The 18,471-nt window shown below is 49.7% G+C and overlaps 1 protein-coding gene across 1 annotated transcript; it reads left to right on the forward strand.

The window, feature by feature from the left end:
• Positions 1-974: 974 nt before the first annotated feature.
• On the forward strand, positions 975-4,106 carry LOC109450416 (glutathione S-transferase P). Its single transcript, XM_019737707.3, has 7 exons — positions 975-1,248; positions 1,589-1,624; positions 1,879-1,985; positions 2,092-2,179; positions 2,567-2,670; positions 3,530-3,637; positions 3,836-4,106. Exons 1-7 carry the CDS (start codon positions 990-992, stop codon positions 4,022-4,024), a joined length of 891 nt encoding a protein of 296 aa, XP_019593266.3. The 5' UTR covers positions 975-989; the 3' UTR covers positions 4,025-4,106.
• The last annotated feature ends 14,365 nt before the right edge of the window (positions 4,107-18,471 follow it).

Below are 18,471 nucleotides of genomic sequence, written 5' to 3' on the forward strand. Positions count from 1 at the left end.
GAGGCTAAAAAGGAACAACCACCATACCTTGCTTGCTGCACCAGGTGTCATGCAGGGACTCAGCTCCCGCTCCCTGCACAAGAACGCAGGATATGGTGAGGTCAAAATTGAACAACGGAGCCACAGATGGGGGTTCATACACTATAGTCTCGATGGCGGCCGGGCGAGACACAGGAAGTAGCATCAACACGATCCGCAATCTACAATCTGTTTGTTAACCGCACTTTCTAGCTGCAATCTGCCGTCCATTTCTCTGCCAACCAACCAACCCCTAGCGTAGCCACGGCAGTTATATTAGTGGCTAATGGCTAACCGGTAACAGCAGATGGCCATCTGATTACAGCTGATGGCCATCTACTACCCGAGCCAGCACCTTTCCACGTGAGGCCAAGAGCCTGGACACTGCTCTCTGGGACTCTGTCCCCACAGTCCTCAATCCTGATGCCACAGAGCGGCACAGCTGTTTGGTGCTACTGTGCCAGAGACACCTCGCTAATGTTACTTTGGAAAATGGAGGGTCCAGTGTCCCCTTGTCCAGACAGATTCTTAAAATGTGCTGTTCTCGTGATTATTCTTAGTGACCTTCACTTATAACCAGAGGTGTGGGTTTCCAATTAGGAGTGAAACAGGTTCCATTTTTCAACAGGCGCATTTGAGTCAAAGTGAGGTAGTTTAGGGGAAAATGGTAAGGAGGTAGCACCCGGATACATAGCATGACAAGAACCATGAAGGTGGCATTCAAATGACAGATGGGGATGCAAAGCCCAGCCTGGAGTGTGGTTTATGTGAATACACGTGTGTCTGTCCGTCTGTGTGCAACGTCTGTCCCGTCTTTTGTCTGTGGGAACAAATGTTTACATGCATGCGCTTGTGCCTCTGAGGTCTGCGAGCCAAACAGGGAAAGTGGCGGGACAGGCAAAGCGAGCGCCTCTGGAAGATTCTGGAACCCGTACGCCAGCCCTTACCGTGAGCCCACTAGCCCCAGGCGGATGTTGGACAAACCCTCCCAGGGCGCAGGGTCGTGCAGCGCGGACTGGGCAAGGCTCCGCTGCGGGGGTGCAGGGGCGGGGGCCGCAGGCGGGCAGTCCAGGTTGGGCAGCGGAAGGACGGGCCAGCGCCGTGACTCAGCGCTGGGGGTGGAGCGGGGCGGGACGGGGCGGGACGACCCTTATAAGGCTCGAGGCCTCCAGGCGTGCTTGAGTGCCGCCGCCGCCGTCGCCACCGTTGCTTTTGTCTACACAGCAACCAGTGAGTCCATGCTGCGTCTCCGAGGGCCTTGGGGCGAGCGGGGCTCCCAGGGGGCTTGGAGCGCACCGGAACGCGGCCCGGATCCCCGCTTCGGGCCGGAGCTCCTAGGAGGCCCTGCCTCCCCACCCACCTCCACAAAACCGGCCGGGGATCCAGGGCACCCGCGCTGGGTTGGGGTTTTCCGGTTTTCCGGGGGGCCCAGCACCCCCGGCGCAGAGACCAACCCTTAGGGAGCCCGGAGCACCCAGAGCAGGGGGCGGGACCCCAGGGGGGATGGGGGGTGAGCGGCCCTTTATAACACCCTTCACGGGACTCTAACAAACTTCTCTGTCCCCTCTAGTGCCACCCTACACCATCGTCTACTTCCCAGTTCGAGGTAGGGGCCTGTGACTGGGAGGGAGGGAGGGGGGAAGAGGTTGGGGGCTGCAGCCCATGGCCCATCAACCACCTAGGGGAGATCCCCAACTCTTTCTTATCCCTCCTCAGGTGGCTACTAGCCAGGACATCCTTTTCCATGTCCCTGAGCTCCCAAGCTGGAGTATCCTACGTCCCCACCCCCATGAACTCTCCCCAGGGCTCTGTGAGGCTGGGGCTCTGCCTGTCCCTACACTCTTGTCTCCCCACCCGCAGGGCGCTGTGAGGCCACGCGCATGCTGCTGGCTGACCAGGGCCAGACCTGGAAGGAGGAGGTGGTGACCAAGGAGGCCTGGATGCAGGGCTCTCTCAAGGCCTCCTGTGTGAGTGCTCGTGCCCAGTGGGGTCAGGGGCTGGGCCTTGGGGGACAAAACTACTGTGGGGGGCAGCCAAGCTCAGCACCTCTGACAGAGCTGTGCCACCCCCTAGCTGTACGGGCAGCTCCCCAAGTTCCAGGACGGAGACCTCACCCTGTACCAGTCTAATGCCATCCTGCGCCACCTGGGCCGCTCCCTCGGTGAGTCCTGAGGTCACAGGCCGCCCGGTCCTGGGCAGGGGGGGTGAGCACCCACCATTGTTCCTGAGCACCTGCTCAGTGCCAGTCTTCTGAGCCTCTTCCATTTAAGTCGAGCCCGCCAAGCACACCTGCGGAGTGGAGGAAACGGAGGCACAAGGAGGTTATATAACTTGCCCAGGGTCAAACTCAGGTCTGCCTACAATCCTAGCCCTATGCCAGGCTGCCTCCCACTGAGTTCTGAGCACCTACTATGGGTCAGGACTGTCCCTTCCAGCCGCACCCTCCTCCCTGGCTGTGGCCCGCAGGCAGCCACGTGGTCTGTGGACAGATCAGCCGGCAGTTGTGTGTCAGGCACCCAGTCATGCTGTCTCCTCTTCCGCGCCCCAGGGCTGTACGGGAAGAACCAGCAGGAGGCCGCCATGGTGGACGTGGTGAATGACGGCGTGGAGGATCTCCGCTGCAAGTACGGCACCCTCATCTACACCAACTACGTGAGTACAGGCGCCCGGGCAGGCATGGGGGAACCAATAGGGAAAGGGGCTTCCTGTACTCTACCCCACACCGCACGCGTCATGTGGCTGTGGGTGGGCTCTCCCTGGGTCAGGGGGCCTGGGCTGGGTCGGGCTCCCTGCTGGGGGCCAGAAGCCATTATGGACAAGCCACAACCCTCAGCCTCACTGCCTAGGGGATGGACCCAGTCAAGTGATGGGTAATGGAGGAACAGTGCAGAGACAGGAGACATCGAGCCAGGGGTGGTTCCTGATTGCCTCAGCTAGGCAGGTCAGATGGGCATCCTGGAGTAGGTGGAGGAGAAAGAGGCCCTATAGCCAGATTCTGGAAGGGGGTGCTGGCACTCGCAAGTGCACAAAGAATGCAGACACTGAGCAAGTTCAGGGACCTGAGACCAGTTTAGCAGAGGCAGGGCATGTGTGTGCTTATGTGTGAGGAGGTAGAGCTGGAGGGGCAGCAGGCCCAGGTGCTGAAGGTCTGAGCTGCCTATCTTGGACGCTCTCCTGCTGGTAGTAGGGAGCCATCGAGCTGTCTAAGCAGGGTGGTGTCCAAATGTACGGTCTAGAAGGAGCCTCCAAGGCTTTTGCAGTAGTCTGGTGAGAAACCACAGCAGGCCTGTTAAGGCTGGAATGGAGTAGACAAGAAAAGAATTGGCTGCTGAAATGGACAGGATGTGACAGTGGCCTGGGGTTGGGTTGTGAGCAGAAGAGCATTGGGCTCTAGGTGAGTGTTGGTTCCTTGAGATGGGGGCCAGCAGTAGGGGGCCTGTCCAGGCCAGGGCAGGGGTGGCCAGCAGTGTGAAGGTCAGGAGGGTGATATGCAGGGGTGCCTTTCCCACAGGAGGCGGGCAAGAAAGACTATGTGAAGGAGCTGCCGGGGCGCCTGAAGCCTTTTGAGACCCTGCTGTCCCAGAACCAGGGGGGCCAGGCCTTCATCGTGGGCGACCAGGTGAGTGACTGTCCCTGTCCTGCCCCTACCAAGCCACCCTCTTCTTACAGACGGGCACAGGTGTAGAGAAGAGAACACATGAGCCATTCATTACTGGGCAGACCTAGGGAACGGCTCAGGCTCGCAGGCTCTGGGTTCCCCACCTCCCCCCACCCCCTGGCCTGCCAACATGCTGAGTCCCGGCCCCCTGCCCTGCAGATTTCCTTCGCGGACTACAACCTGCTGGACTTGCTGCTGAATCACCAGGTCCTGGCCCCCGGCTGCCTGGACTCCTTCCCCCTGCTCTCGGCCTACGTGGCTCGCCTCAGCGCCCGGCCCAAGCTCAAGGCCTTCCTGGACTCCCCCGAGCACGTGAACCGCCCCATCAATGGTAACGGGAAACAGTGAGGGCTTGTAGTACCTGCAACAGCAGGGAGGGCCTGTCTGTCTCCCTGGCCCCAGGACCAATAAAATTTCCATGAGATAAATAGTGCTGTGAGCATTGTGTTTCCTGGGGATGGGGCTGTGGGCCCCTCACCTGTCAGACTCAGGGGAGGTGGCAGCCACCTAGGTTACTTGAAATCCTAAAGCACAGAGTGTCTTCCTGGAACCCTCAACCTAGTCTGTTTACTGAACTCCAGAAACAGGAAGAGGGAAAAGCAACAGAAAGAGAATTAATTGTGGTCCCTGCCCTGGAGATGCCCACAATCTTGAGAGAAAAGGCGCACTCATGGAAGCATGTTTCTAGTGCCAGCAGGCCACCTGCCAGAGGACTTGAGTCTGGCACAGCAGAAGCTGAGGCCCCTGGCGGGGAGGGGTATAGGCAGGAGCTGAGGAGCTCAGAGCAGCCTAAGCTGGGTCTGTGGGAAGCTCAGTCACTCTTGTGTTCAGGTGGGGCTCTCCTGGCTTCCTGGGGCATGGAGGGCACAGTTGTCCAGGTCCAGGTGGCTCTCCCATGGTCTCCTGTCACCGTCCAGGTTGCTAAAGGATGGAGCCTGGCACAGAGAACAGTGCAGCCTGGGTGAGCTGGTGGGGCATGTCCATGTGGTGAGAGGCCCTGGCAAAGCAGAGGCGTTGGGGTGTGATTGGTTCAGCGCTCTGGGCTCCAAGGGAGGAGCCACGGGAAGGCCCCCCCCCCCCCCCCCCCGCCGTGCAACCTGGAGTTGCTGACCCTTATGTCCGGAGCCTGGCCCAACGTTAGGGCCTCCTGCCACCAGCCCAAAGGGGTTCCCCACAGAGGGGAGCCATTCAGGATGTCACCGCTCTCATTTCTGAGAGAACTCAGTGGGTTTAAGACCTTCCAGGAATTGTCACTCGAGCATCAGAGAGGAGGCATTCTGCCTGCATGCTGCAGAGGTGGGTCAGCAAAGGAACTCCTGCCCCCCTCCCACAACTTCGAGACCCCACTTGGGAGCCATTGGTGGCTCGAGCGTCAGAGCGGGATGCCTGAGCACTGTGAGGGAGCCCTGGGCGTACAAAGCAACTGAGAGCAGCACCAGGCACACCCTGGGCGTCACACAGGAGGCTGAGGAAATGGGTTAGAGGCTGGAACAGACGTTGCCAGTGCGAGGACTTTGGATCCAAACTGAAAAGGCATGTGTCTTTGAACCACCTACAGCTGCACTTGCAAATAATAATAATAGTTGCTAACGCTTATTGAATGCTGGATCCATGCCAGGCGTTATGCTACAGGTTTAGTATATTATCGTCCATAAATAGGGATACGAGTATCCCTGTTTATAGATGAGGATACTGAGTCCCAGAAAGTTTAAGTAATTCGCTGATGTGTGAACTGAGGCACAAACAAGGATATTCATCTTATGATCACAACAGATTGAAACAGCACAAATGCCCATCAAGAGGAGATGGGCTCAGTACATTAGGTGGTCACACACAGTGGATTTTGCTGTTGTAAAGAACAGGGGGGGTTAGATCAGGCTGTTTAGGAGCGCAGGGTGCTGAGGCAACTGAGTGCATCCCTTTTTACAAGAGAATTTTTCCTATTCACCTGTGACATGGGAAAGTGGGACTTCCCCGTCCGTCCCTCCTCCTTGCCGTTGGGAGGGGCCACATGACATGTTCAAGTCTGGGCTGTGGGTGGAGAGGGTGGGTGAATGATTTCTGGGCCACAGCATGTAATTGCCAGTGTAAGGAACCCCAGTACTATCTTCCCCCTGCCACCACGATCGGTGACGGCTTGGATGGTAGAGACTCTGGCAGCCTGGAGTGAGGATGACGTAGCAGATTCCCTGCTCGTGTGTTGATGGACTTGTGGGGTGGTTGAGCAGTGTCCATGTGGTTCTACAAGGCTGGAAATTTAGTTGTTACTGTAGCATAACCTGACCCATCCTGTCCGATCATCCCTTGCGCTTTGCTCAAGCTAAGGGAGTCCAGTCACCTCCCACCTTTGTCCTGTCTCCGAAGGTGATTGGGGAAGGGGATGAGAGACAGAGAGGGCTATGATTTGGGGGTATTCTCCCCTCTCCAAGACGAGGCCCCTCTGCCTCCCTCAGACCAGGCCCTGAATGCAGTCAGTGGTGGGGAACAGAAAAATTCCTCCTTTTGGATGTTGGAAGACACCAGGCTGAAGGAGGTGATCAGAGACAGAGTAAAGGGCACAGCCCTCTCATTGGCATGCACATTTGGCTGCAAGGCTGGGGAAAGTGGAACAGACCAATGGGATCCTGGCCAGGTATTGGGTGCCCTATCCAAGGACGGTGGGCACAACTGGTGCTGCTTCTGGAGACAGCACCTGGGCCTGGAGACCCTGGCTGGCTGACTGACCACCGGGGAGAGCAAAGGGTGGTATCCGAGCTAGGCTGGGCCTGCTCCTTCTGGCCTGAGGAGTAAGTTGCAGATGTCCACCTTGTCCCTGCATCCCAAAGGCCCAGCCCCATGGACTGCTGAAGACTTTGCTCTGCCCTCCATCTTCTTCCCACATCAGCACCTCCCTCATCTCTCTTCTGGAAACTACTTCCCTCAGAGCTGGTTCTACCATGTTTCCCTGAAAAAAAGACCTAGCCGGACAATCAGCTCTAATGTGTCTTTTGGAGCAAAAATTTATATAAGACCTGGTCTTATTTTACTATATGACCAGGTATTATATTATATCATATATCATATCACATTTATTATATTATATTAGACCCGGACTTATATTAATTTTTGCTCCAAAAGACGCATTTTTGCTGATTGCCTGGCTAGGTCTTATTTTCGGGGAAACAGGGTAGCTGCTTCTGTGAAAGTAAACAAAGACCAATAAATGAGATAAAGTGCTGTTGACTCAGCTTGCTACAGCAAGGGGGATCGGCCACCGTCACTTGAATTGGCAGAGACGCAAAGGCAGGCAGGAAGGGGAGAGCTTTATGGGGGAACGTGGAGACTTCGGGGTGCCTGCATGGGAGGTTGTCGGCCTGGGGAGGCTGGGGGCGGGCTCACTGGCAGTGGGTGTGTTGCGAGCGCCTGTAAGGGCAGTGCTACATTTCCGTCTCTTCCGGAAAGTCAAGGGGACATTAACCCCTTGGCAGGGTCCTACGTCCCTGCGTGGTAGTTGTGGCACGAGTGGGGAACAAAGTCCCAGCACACAGGTTCAGGTAGAGTGAGTAACAGCTTTATGTGGGAACCAATGTCCCAAAAGAGCACTTTCAATGCTCTGGTAAGCACAGAAAATTATACAGAATGGAACAGAATTTAATAATGAACCAAATCCCAGAGTTAATCGGGATGGAGAAGGTCCCTGGTCCGGGAGAGGAGACTGGACCCATGATGGTCTTGCAAGGAAGAACTTTGGAGAGTCCTGGTATCGCGGCTTGCACCTTGCAGAGGACTCTTTGGATTGTCCAGACAAACATCCCGGAGGATTGTTCCGGAGTGTCTCGCTCAGCGTCTCGCAGAGGGTCTTAGCCGGAGCGCCCATTGGGACTACTCATGGCATTGCTCTTGGGTTCTGCTTTTATCCTCTTTACCTTGGACTTGTTTACCTCTGAGGTGATAACCAGAAGTTGTTTTGGTGAACGTGTTTGTCACTCAATTTTGTTATGCTCAGTTTCCCACAAAAACATGTTTTTTACCTCACTCTTATCAGTCTCACACTTGTGCGGCCGTAGTCCTGTCCCTACCAGTAAACAGCTTGTTTTGCAAACCTCAATCCAACATATATAATGCATTTTATATGCTCTATACAGGCTGTCCTACCTCATGGCTAGGGGAGCAGATTGTCTTTCTCTGATTGGTCCTAAGTTGGAAAAGGGATAAAAATTAAGGAAGCTGTCAGTTATAAATCAAGTCCCACCCATTTTGGGCAATTGTTACAGGCGCTATTGTTGGGCTTCTGGGATTATTCTAGGGAGCAATCTGACTTCCTGTGAGTCTGACAGCACGCCGGCCTCCTGGCTGATTGTTGTAGATGAGGTTGGTTTCGTGCACAGGTGGCTTCAGGTCGTGGGTCAGAGTTCTGTTTTCATACATGGTCTGGCTAGTGTGCATTTGTGCATTCAGTCTCTCGCCTCTGGAGAATTGAGACCCCAGGCACCCCAACGAGAAGCCTTTTCCTCAGACACTTGAAACTGGAGCGGAGAAGTGTCCCACAGGGAGAAAGCAGGAGCCCAAGCCTTCTCCTTTCAAAAAACATCTCCTGTCTTCATTTCTGGGCTCTGGGGACACTTGATCAAGGGACACCAGAAGACTAGTCTGAGTTGTCCATCAGAACGCCAGATACAGAGATAGTGTGCCAACTGGCACTGCCTGTATGGCACATGGTTACTGCCACACCTGCTGAGCAGGCCCTGAAACCCCGGGAAACCGCAGGAGCCTCTGGTTAGTGTCACCAGTGGACCTGCACCTGCCACACCTCAGCCTCCAGGACCCTGGGGGCAAACCCCAAGAGCGTGGCTTCCCCAGGGCCCTGCACAGCATGGCTAGCTGGCTCTGACGGGGTGAGCAGCCCTGAGGGACCCTGGAGAAGGAGGCTCTCCCCGGGCAGAACTCGAGTGGCACCTTTCACTGTCTACTCTGCCAGGAAAAAGAGAAGCCCAAATGTCAGCATCCTTAGGCCTGGGCAGAGGCCAGAGGCCAGACTCCAGGAACTTGGAAGAGGAAACAGTGGGGGACTGGCGCTGGGGTTGTTAAGGGGGTGGCCCATGCATACCATCAGTGCATGTCCCATGGGAATGCTTATCCAGATGACTCTGCTGCAGAAAGAAGCTGCAAACAATCGGGGTAATGATTCCTAGGGGGCTGTCGCTGAGTTGTCCTTACCCAGCTGACCCAGTGCCTACTCAATGGGTTTTCAGGCACCTATCGCTACATAACAAACTTGGTGGCGTCACTCTCCATCAGGAATTCAGCAGGGCACAGCATGCCCAGTCTTCTTCACATGGCAGCATTCAGTGGGTGGGGTGGGGACGCCTGCAGGGAGAGTCCAAACGCTCAACACAGAGACACCCCTCTAGTCCTCTAGCCCAGCCTCCGGAGCATGCACAGAAATGCCCATACACAGGCTGTAGAGCAGTGGAAACTGACATCGGGGGTCCCCAACAACCAGGTCTGAGTTAGATAAAGCTGCCCTGAAGTTTACAAGCCCCTTTCTCACCCAGGACATCTGTCAACTTTCCTGCTCACTCCTAACACTACAAATATCAATGGACAACAAATAATTGCCAGGTATTTGAGAGAAATCTCTAACATAAAAGAGATAATAAACAAGAAAATAAAAGGAACTCAGAGAAGATAGAGACCATGAAGTTTGCGTAAGAAAACTTCAAATAAACTTTAATCTTTCACTCCAGGGTGATAACAAAGAAAAAAAAACACACCAAAGCATTACATCCAGAAGATAAGAAAAGGAGACGACCGTAAAGAATGTTCAGAAAAAAAGGAGCTCTTGGAACTTCAAAATATGATAGCAGAAATGAAAAATCTCAGAAGATAAAGTTGAAAAATACATATGAGAAATAGGACAAAAAGATAAAAGCATGGAAAGATAAGAAAAATAGAGTATTACTTGAGAAGGTCTAGAGAGAAGGAGAGAGGGGAGGGTTTGAAAAAAAAACAGGAAGCAGATGATAAAATGAATACAGTAAAACTTCCCAGGACTGAAAAAGATGTGCTTTCAGGTTGAAAGGCACAATGAGTGTCGAGCATGTTGAATGAACAAAGAACCACAGACTGATACAAAAACAGGTCATGAAATTAAAGGGCCCCCAGAAAGAAAGTGAAGACCCTGCAATCTTCCAGAGAGAGAGAGAAAAACAAATACCCTGCACAGGGCAGAAGGAATTTGGAATTGCATCAGTGTTCTTGTGGGGATTTTAAAACATGCCCACGAATCCTTTGATGCTTGGTGGCTCTGTCCTCCAGTGGAAACTGAGCAGAACCTGTGGCTGTCTTGATGAGAACGCAGCAGAAGTAACACTGTGGGCCCCCCAGGCTAAAGGAGAAAAGGTCACACAGCTTTGCACTTTCAGTCATTGTGCAAAAGTTCTAGCTGCCCTGAAGAACTGCCTGCGTGTACCCATTCAACCCTCAGATTCATACCTTGATGAGGTGCAAGGGGGCTCTGTGTCCAGGAAGAGGAAATGAGTTTGTGATATCTAGTCAGTGTCTACTACCTACAACAATGGATCCATACATATACAGGAACTTGGTATGTCGTAGTTGTGGCATCCTAAATAAGTTTGAAAAGAAGAGTTATTTAGTTTTAGTAAATCTGATTCACAATATTGAGAAAAATTACTGGATCCTTACCTCACGCCATATACAACAATAAACAACTACATCAGTGGTTCTCAGGTAGGGGTGAATTTGTCCCCCTAATTACACTTGGCAATGTCTGGAGACATTTTCATTGTCGAAACTTGTGGGGTGCTACTGGACTTAGGGGTGCTGCTGAAGACCCTACAACGCACAAGACGGCCCCCACAACAAAGAATGATACAGTCCCAAATGTCTAGTGTTGAGACTGAGAAACCCTACAGTAGGGATTACTTACACGTGAAAGAGAAAAATACAATACTAACAGAAAAAAAAATGTAAGAGCTTCCTTTATGACCTCGGGCTGGGGATGAATTTCTTAAACAAGGTCCCCAAATGAATAAACTTGACTATGCACCCAGACTAAGGATTTCTCTCGTATAATGATGGTTATTCCTTGTCAGATGATCAGATAGATGGTAAACTCAAAGGAAATATTTGCAACATTTAATGAGTACCTGTGGTTTATAATATTGGAGTTGGTGTTCCAATTAATCTTTCAGAATCTCCCCCCAAAGCCACAAAAACCATGAAAAAAACAAAACACACACTCCATCTCTCATAAAGCAAGAGAAATCTGATGTGGTTACAGTCATGAGCGTCTATGCATCCAAACCCCCACATTTATAAAGCGAAAGCTAATGGCAAGACAAGGATTTTGACAGCTGGAAACAACAGACTTCAAACTCTACAATAGAAAAAAAGAGAAGGCACCATCCTTTCAATTGCTCTTGGGACATTTACTATAATAACTACCTATTATGCTTCAAATAAAGTTCTAGAACATTCCATAGAGAGAGAGAAATAGTCCAGACAATAGTCTCTCATTATAAGACTATAAAACAAAAAAATAACAGAACCAGGAAACAAAAATATCCTAATATCTATAGTTATAATATTATATTATAAGTATATTTATAAATCTCTCTCAAACTGACTCACGTCAAAGGAGAAATCAAAACCAATATTGCAGAACTAGCAAATTATGATAAAGAAGCACCACATACCGGAAGCAATGGTCTGCTTGTCTCTAGTTTGGTAATTTCTCTTGCTATCTGACAGGACATGTCCCTCCCTGCCGCCCACCTTGTTCTTCAAAATTGGCTTGGCCGTTCTTGACCTTCTGGTTTTATATCTATATTTTACCATCAGTTTTCCCAACTGCATGAACATGAAAAGCCTTGATGGGATTTTGATTGGCATTTGCAGTGAGTTTAGAGATTAATTTGGAGAGACATGACATCTTTATGATATTAAGTCTCCCCACCTGGTGAGGTGCCCTGAGAGGTGCTGGTTGGAGGCGAAAGGAGTGTCCGATTTGTGAAGGAGGAAGGAAGTCATAAATACTGGCTATGCAATCATGAGCTGTTACAGCAATGGAATCCCCTCCATATGTGCTTTGTGGATCTGAGTTTTGTATATTGAGAGGAAATTGTCTTTGTAAGGTGCAAAGCGGTCATGGGAGGAAGGTCATGTGACAGAAGATAAACAGCTCAACCTGTTTCTAATAATAAACATTCAGCAGTTGTCATTTTTCTGTGTTTTTTTTCTTTTTTTCTTTTTGCTGATTTACAAGCTTGGGCCTGGCATTTCTAAAAACTGAACTCCTGAGGGATGGGGAAGATGAGTCTCACATTTTCACAGTTTGGGATTAGTCAAGAGGTGTATGAGCTCTTTCTGTGTCCATCATCCCAAATAGCCATCAAGGGCTACATTGGACGAAAAAGAATAGATTAGAGCTTTTGTGTTAGGGGACAAAGGGAATGTAAGCAGGACTCAAGTGATGACTTGGGAATGGGCAAAGGACAAGCATGGAGACACTTCAGATACCTAGTCCTGATCTGCTGAGTGTCTGAACGTGGGTCTGCTATCAGGGAGGTGATAGGATGGGTGGGCCAAGGGGACAGTACTGGTACCTGGGACCTGTGCCCAACTGAAACCTCACAGGTCCTCTCTGATGGAGACTGCTGACAGCGTCCAGTGCTTCAGGGCCAGTGTAAGCCAAGGAGGGACCTTGAGACACTGGAAGTCTAACAGAGAGTGGTTCTCCTGCCAGGACTAGAGAGTCTGCAGAGCTGGAGTGCTGGAGAGAAGAGAGGGAGACCTGGCCACATTCGTCGTTGTGTGACATCCCCAAACATGGTCACCTTGTCCTGTGTGTACCCCACCAACCACAGCTGATCGACTTTACTTTCTCCAGGTTAAATTAATGGGGGGGGGGGGGGAAGAGGGAGATTTCCAGTTCACGACAGCAGAGTACAATCTGAAATGCACCTTGTCCTCCTCTAACACATCAAAATCTGAGAAGAAGAAACTGATAATAATGAAATCTCAGTCACACAGGAAAAAAAAAAAAAGAATTCTATGTAGACTTGAAATAAGCTTCTCTCTGAAGGAAAGAAAGAGGAAGAAACCCACAGCCTGGGGTGGGAGCTGAAGTCTTGTGTCTTAGCCAGGAAGCAGGAACACAGCCAGGTTGAATGTGCAGGGCTTGGGGCCAGGTCCCCAGTCTGTGCCCAGCTCTGAAGAGCAACGCTAAGGGCCCCCTGTGACTGAGGCTAGGTCTCCTCCACCAGCAGCCTGAAGCAGGGGCCAGAAATGCCTTCCCTGTCAGGTCACAAACAGAGCCAACTCAGAAAGCAGAGTTTGGGAGGGAAGGAAGTCCAAAGGGAGAAGTATATACTCTGTGTTTGGTTTTGTTTCATATTCAGCAGGAGGATAGACATATTAATTCATTTTTGCTGGGAAAAGAAATTTAGGTATGATGTTTAAAAATGTAAGCCACTAAAAATAAAATGTATAACTTCCGAACTAATAGTGGAAGAGAAGGGAAAAGCACAAAGAAAACTCAATTAATTTAATAGAAGACAGGAAGATAGAGGAAAAAAGAACTAAGGAGAAAGAATACTAAATGGAAAGCAATATAACATGGCAGATATAAGTCCTAGTGGCAATACAATAAATGTAAATGGGTCAAAATATCTCTTTTAACAAGACAGACACTGGTTGGATTAAAATAAGACAAAAATGAAATTTCATTGGATGTTGTTTTTAAGAGGTATTCCTAAAACAAGAGAAAGATTGAAAATAAAAAGACAGAAAAAAACACACGAAATATGAATTTTTAAAAAAGCTTGTGTAACAATAGTAATATCAAAGAACCTGGAACCTCAAGGCAAGTTTGTCAGAAGAGATGCAGAGAAATATTTCACATTAGAAAAAAGAACAATCCATCAAGAAAACATTGTTTAAAGTATAGGTGTTCGAAATTGTCTCAAGGAAATAAACAAATAATCATTAAAAAAGTGGAAACAGTGATCACTCCACAGCTGAGGCCCAGCTCCAGGTGGTCTTACAGGGAGTTCTAGTCATGCTTCAGGAAACAACCATTTCTACTCTCCTGCAATGTCTAGGAAAAAGTGAAAAGTGGCCCACCTCATTTTAACAAAACTGGACAAGATCCCCTGGAGAAAAGCAAACTATAGGGTCGTGGGGACAGAGCCAGGAGTGCAGTTTCCAGGCTCTCGGCCTCATGTGGAAAGGTGCTGGCTCAGGTAGTAAATGGCCATCAACTGTGATTGGATGGCCATCAGCTGTGGCTAGTTGGTTGTCAGCTGTAACCAGTGAGCCATTGGCCACTAATATAATTGCCATGGCTATGCTAGCAGAAAATGGGGGCTAGCAAGAAGATGGTGGCTGAGCTAGCAAGCGTGGATTGCAGTTAGCACGGCAGATTGCAGCTAGCAAGTGGGGTTGGTTGCCAGAGAGAAGTGGACAGCAGGTTGCGGATAGTGTGGCTCCTGCTTCCTGTGTCTCCAACTCAGCTGCTAGCGAGAATATAGTGGTATGATTCCCCTACCTATGGCTCCATGGGTGTTCCTTTTTGGCCTCACCATATCCTGCATTCTTATGCGGGAACGGGACCAGAGACCCCACATGCCACTGTACTTGACAAGGCTACCCTACTTATGAGCACTGATGTACAAATCAATCCTGCAGTACAATGAACGAATGACCAAAAGGTCTGTCCCTGGAATAATAAAAAATGAGAACAGCAAACACTTACCTAGCACTGTGTGCCGGGCCCTTACAGAGATTAAAATGTGGCAATGATGCCATGAGGCACAGAAAGGTCATGGAACTTGCCCTTTAGCTGCCGCATAGCTGGTAAGTGGTACAGCCCAAGATTTAGTCCCAACTGGCTTTACTCTGTTCTCTTAGCTGCCTCACTCTATTGCCCCTTGAGGTCAACAATGGTTCAATAGATCATAAAAAAGATGGATGTTATTAAGAAGAAAGAAAAAAACCAATATGACCTTCTCTGACATAGAAAATGCATTCAATGAAATGGAGCAACCCTTCATGATAAAACCGTGCCTTGGAAGGGAGTTTCCTCAATTTAACCAAGGCCTCAGCAAACTTCATACTCAAAGGTTGCCATGATAACACATATACATTGTTTTAAGATAAGAAATAGGCCAGAGTCCTCAGTGAATTTTACCTTCACGCCTCCTTACATGAAGGGGCCCATTTCTGAAGTGCCTCTGGGCAACCAATCAAGCCACACCTGGATCAGGCAAGATGGTTCCAATTTTAGTGTCCACAACAGAACCAGGGATCCCCACATGTGGGGACGGAGTCCCAGAGAGCTGTTTCCAGGCTCTCGGCCTCACGTGGAAAGGTGCTGGCTCGGGTAGCAGATGGCCATCAGCTGTGATTGGATGGCCATCTGCTGTTACCAGTTAGCCATTAGCCACTGATATAACTGTCGTGGCTACGCCTAGCAAGCACGGATCGCGGTTAGCAAGTGGATTGTGGATTGGGATTACGTTCATCCTACTTCCTGTGTCTTGCCTGGCCGCCAGCGAGACTGGGGTGCAGGAAGACCCCTCATTGGGGTACTGGCGGATGTTTGCTTTTGTGTTTCGACCAGCCGCCAGAATATAGTGGTATGAACCCCTTATCCATGGCTCACGTCGGTGCTCCTTTTTGGCCTCACCATATTCTGTGTCCACCTGCCGAGAGCGGTACCAGAGACCCTGCATTACACCACAGTACGTGGAGGCTAATGGTACAGTCTCCAGGGATGCGGCAGATGCCATGAAAGATACCTCTGACTGAAGGGGAAAGAAGACGTTCTGTGGCAGAACAAGGCAAGAAAGGACGTTGTAGAAGACTAAGACAGATACTCTTGTAAATGTCCCTAGTCTCTAGTTTTATCTAAAAAGTTTCTAAGGTGTTATTGTTTAGAATTCCGTCTCCTTTTGCACCCATTTCAAAGGTTCTTTTCTGAAGTTACTCTGTGTTTATTTTCACAAGCAGCTACTGCTAAATTAGGGGGAAATAGACACCCATTTGCAGGAATTCCATTTCTGAGGGCCAGTGAAAAACAGCCTATGGAAACCTGAAGGCAGATGAAATGAAAAGGAGAAACCAAAGTTCTAACACGTGGAATTGTGGGCTTTAATATTAAGCCTTTACACAGTTCCATTAAATCATACCCCATAGGAAGCTCCCTACTGTCACCACTATTTAACCTTATTCCAAAGCTCTTAGTTGGTGCAATACGATAAGAAAAAGAAACGAGACACCTGACGTTAGAAAGGAAGAGACTCGACTCTCAAGACTTCTTAACAATATGATCGTCAGCATAGAAAATAGAAAAGCTTCAATGGACACACTTTTATAACAGGGGAGTCCATTAAGGGATCCAGATACAAAATCAATATAGGCAAAGTAATAGCTTTCTATTTACAATCAATAGTCAATTAGAATATGTTATCAGAATAGAGAGCACAAAAACATAGAAACACAAACATCACATAAAATTCCTATATTAAAAAAAGGGGCAGAATTTTTTATAGGAAACATTCTAAATGTTTAGTGAAGGACCTAAAAGATCTGAAAAAATGAGGAGTGATACCACATTCGTGGGTGGGAAAGCTAAATACTGGAAAGATGTGGAGGGTGTCATGAGGGGTCTCCGGTCCCGCAGGACATGGTGAGGCCAAAAAGGAACACCCACGGAGCCATAGATAGGGGAGTCATACCACTATATTCTTGCTGGTGGCTGGGTTGGAGACACAGGAAGCAGGAACCACACTATCCGCAACCTGCCGTCCACTTCTCTCTGGCAACCAACCTCACTTGCTAGCTGCAATCCGCCGTGCTCACTGCAATCCGCACTTGCAGGTTCAGCCACCATTTTCTTGCTAGCCCCCATTTGCTGCTAGCGTAGCCGCGGCAGTTATATTAGTGGCCAGTGGCTCACTGGCTACAGCTGATGGCCAACTAGCCACAGCTGATGGCCATCCAATCACAGTTGATGGTCATTTACTACCTGAGGTAGCACCTTTCCACGTGAGGACGAGAGCCTGGAAACTGCACTCCTGGCTCTGTCCCCACAGTGGGTCTTCTCCAAGTTAATCAACAATTCAGCTCATTCAGTCCAACATTCTTTGGGCATTTGCTGTGTGTCAGGCACTGCTCACTTACTGTTCTCAACCCTAACAGATGCTCCTTTAGGGTATATGTTATCCCCATTTTCCACAAGACGAAACTGAGGCACAGGTCATAAAGTCCTATAGGTAGTAAGTGTGGGAGCAGGATTTTGAATCCAGGCCCTTAACCTTGAAGCTCTGTTGCCACCTATAGATAATCATGTTTCTAAATCTATTTGTATCAACATGGACTAATCACAAAAACATAGTGCTGAAGGAAAAAAGCAAGGTGAAGAATCGTGTTATAGCAAGACGCCATTACTACAAATCAAAAGCACCAAACACTCATCTTTTCCTGTGGGTAAGCATATATACAAGAAAGGTATTTTTAAAAAGCATTAGACAACAATATCGAATTTAACAGCATTTGGCTCTGGGGCAGAGAGACTTCAGTGTTTTCCTGTTAAGGTCTAAATTTTTAAGGCTCATTCATATGCTACTGTGAAATGTTTTTTAAATCCCCTAAAAAATAGAGTGGAAACAAGTAAGCAAAACGAATATGGGGGTTTAAATCAGTGTGGTGAAAACATGTTACTACTTTCTTTTTGCTTTTCTGAATTTCTTAAATTGCCAACAAAGGAAAAACATAGATATTTTTCATTGTCCAAATATGAAATTAGATTATATTACATAAGCACCTCCCTTGAGAAGCTCTGTGTTGGGTGTCAGAGAAGAGAGAAGATACGATCATGTGGTAGTCACACTGGACCTGTGGCAATAGTTGTTCAAGACAGTTGTATAGAGTGGTGGAGGAAAGCTTTCTGGAGAGGTGACATCCGAGGGCTCCTCAGGAGGAGGAGAGGGAGGGGGAGGAAGATGGCTCCTATGGTTCCAACCTTGCTTGTGTGGGCAGAGCCATTTGAACTGGAGCTGACCTTGAATGCCAGGTCAAGGGGCTGGGGCTTTGTCCTGAGGACACTGGGGAACCATGAAGCATCTTAGGCAGGGGAGGGACAATATGGATCTGAGGTTTCAAACAGCTCCAGGGTGCAAAGAGAAAATTGGAGGGGACGAGAGTCTGGGCAACCTCAAGGAGGCTTTGCAAAATTCCAGGTGAAAGCTGAGGGGCCATCACCAAGGGACAGGCCTGAAGGCACAGGATCAGGGAGTTCAGAAGGCAGAATTGGCAGGATGCAATGGATCTGGGGACAAGGGATCTTGACACCTCCCACTTCTGGCCTGGAGGCAGATACAACTTAGGATGGGACAGGCACAGAGGGACAGCTGAGAACACCGCAGAGAAGGAAGGTGACACTGAGTGGAGCCTGGCAAGCAGGTGCTCTAGGTGGGTGCTGATGGAGTGTCAGGAGACCTCAAGCCAAGTTCCGGCAGCTGTGCTGTCCTGGGCAGGCCACTCAGGGTCAATGATACAATCTATCCTCTTATGAAAACGGGCTCACCATCACTCCTATGCCCCAGGTGGCAGGAGGATTAAGCAGCTAACACATGGCAGGTTCTCGGCACCAAGGCTGGCACTGATGTTCAGGAGATCCTGCCCCTCACTCTCCATTTCCCACCACCATGCCCAGCCATCTCCGGTCCACAGCATCCCCAGGTTGCCTTCTCCTCCCAGCCTTCTGCTCCCTTGACCCAGTTAGAGAGGAT

This window comes from Rhinolophus sinicus, chromosome 14, assembly GCF_057876585.1.
Source record: "Rhinolophus sinicus isolate RSI-liver-muscle chromosome 14, RSI-T2T, whole genome shotgun sequence".
In the NCBI taxonomy this organism is placed as follows: Eukaryota; Metazoa; Chordata; class Mammalia; order Chiroptera; family Rhinolophidae; genus Rhinolophus; species Rhinolophus sinicus.

Coding starts and splice junctions, on each gene's coding strand:
- LOC109450416 (XM_019737707.3), top strand. CDS start 990: ATGTTGGACAAACCCTCCCAGGGCGCAGGGTCGTGCAGCGCGGACTGG. Junction 1,986..2,091: donor GCTCTCTCAAGGCCTCCTGT/GTGAGTGCTCGT, acceptor GCCACCCCCTAG/CTGTACGGGCAGCTCCCCAA. Junction 3,638..3,835: donor CCTTCATCGTGGGCGACCAG/GTGAGTGACTGT, acceptor CCTGCCCTGCAG/ATTTCCTTCGCGGACTACAA.